Source organism: Abramis brama, assembly GCF_963993115.1.
Source record: "Abramis brama genome assembly, chromosome: 1".
NCBI lineage: Eukaryota > Metazoa > Chordata > Actinopteri > Cypriniformes > Leuciscidae > Abramis > Abramis brama.
The window spans coordinates 78,119,331-78,120,432 of record NC_139963.1 but is presented as its reverse complement, the minus strand read 5'-3'; the positions used below and the strand labels follow the sequence as shown (position 1 = coordinate 78,120,432).

The following is a 1,102-nucleotide window of genomic DNA, read 5'->3' as shown; positions in this document are numbered from 1 at the left end:
TATAGTTTCAACATTATTTGTTCTTCAGACATTCCTCTCTTTAAACACAGTTAGCATCAGCTCTGTGAAAAATGACCCACATTTAGTTGCAATATCTCTTGAAATGAACCATTTAGACTAGAGCCTTAAAAATGAAGATGTCAAAAGAAAAGTTTGATGAGAACCAGAATGTAAAATCATATTAATATATCTTTAATACTTCTTTAGTAACAGGCATGCAAACTTTGGTGAAGACTTGGAAACTGCTTTTTTTGCTTTGTTTTTAAACTCGTTCTCTGGTTGAGCTGACACAGAATGACCCTGCTGCAGTACATGGAGGTCTCTCTCTCTCTCTCTCTCCCTCTCTCGCTCTCCCCCTCTCTCTCTCTCTCGCTCTCCCCCTCTCTCTCTGTAGTTTGATTGATTGAATGTGGCGTGTGTTTTGTCCTCAGGCGTTAGACTCTGTCCTCCGTCTCGTCTCGTGTGACTGAGTCACTGCGCTCCCCACCGTAGAACTATAATAATAATCTGTTTTCAGCTGAAAGCAGAGATGAGGAGGAGAAGGAGGAGGAGAAGGAGAAGGAGGAGGAGACGCGCAGAGAGAGAGAGAGAGAGAGAGAGAGAGAGAGAGAGAGAGAGACACTGACACACACCTGACGGAGCTGCATCATTCAGCATGTTCGGCATGATCAGAAACTGGCTGTTCGGAGTCACTGAAGAGAGCGAGTATAAACTCCTGAGCACTGAGAGCAAGGTAACACACACACACACACACACACACACACACACACACATTCTCTCTCTCTCTCACACACACTCAATCTCTCTCTCACACACACACACGCACTCACACACATTCTCTCTCACACACACACACACACACACACACACACACACACATTCTCTCTCTCTCTCACACACACTCAATCTCTCTCACACACACACGCACTCACACACATTGTCTCTCACACACACACACACACACACATTCTCTCTCTCTCACACACACACACGCACTCACACACATTCTCTCTCACACACACACACACACACACACACACTCACTCACACACATTCTATATCTCTCACACACACTCAGTCTCTCTCTCTCTCACACACACAC

General features: G+C 45.3%; 1 protein-coding gene across 1 annotated transcript in view; it reads left to right on the top strand.

Moving 5' to 3' along the window:
* The first annotated feature begins 525 nt into the window (after positions 1–525).
* LOC311098028 (heme-binding protein 1-like) overlaps positions 526–1,102 on the top strand; it is an 8,822-nt gene continuing 8,245 nt past the window's right edge. The window contains exon 1 of the mRNA XM_084138047.1: positions 526–733. Within this exon, the coding sequence (XP_083994173.1) occupies positions 656–733 (78 nt within the window). The 5' untranslated portion in view covers positions 526–655. The remainder of the gene's footprint in view (positions 734–1,102) is intronic.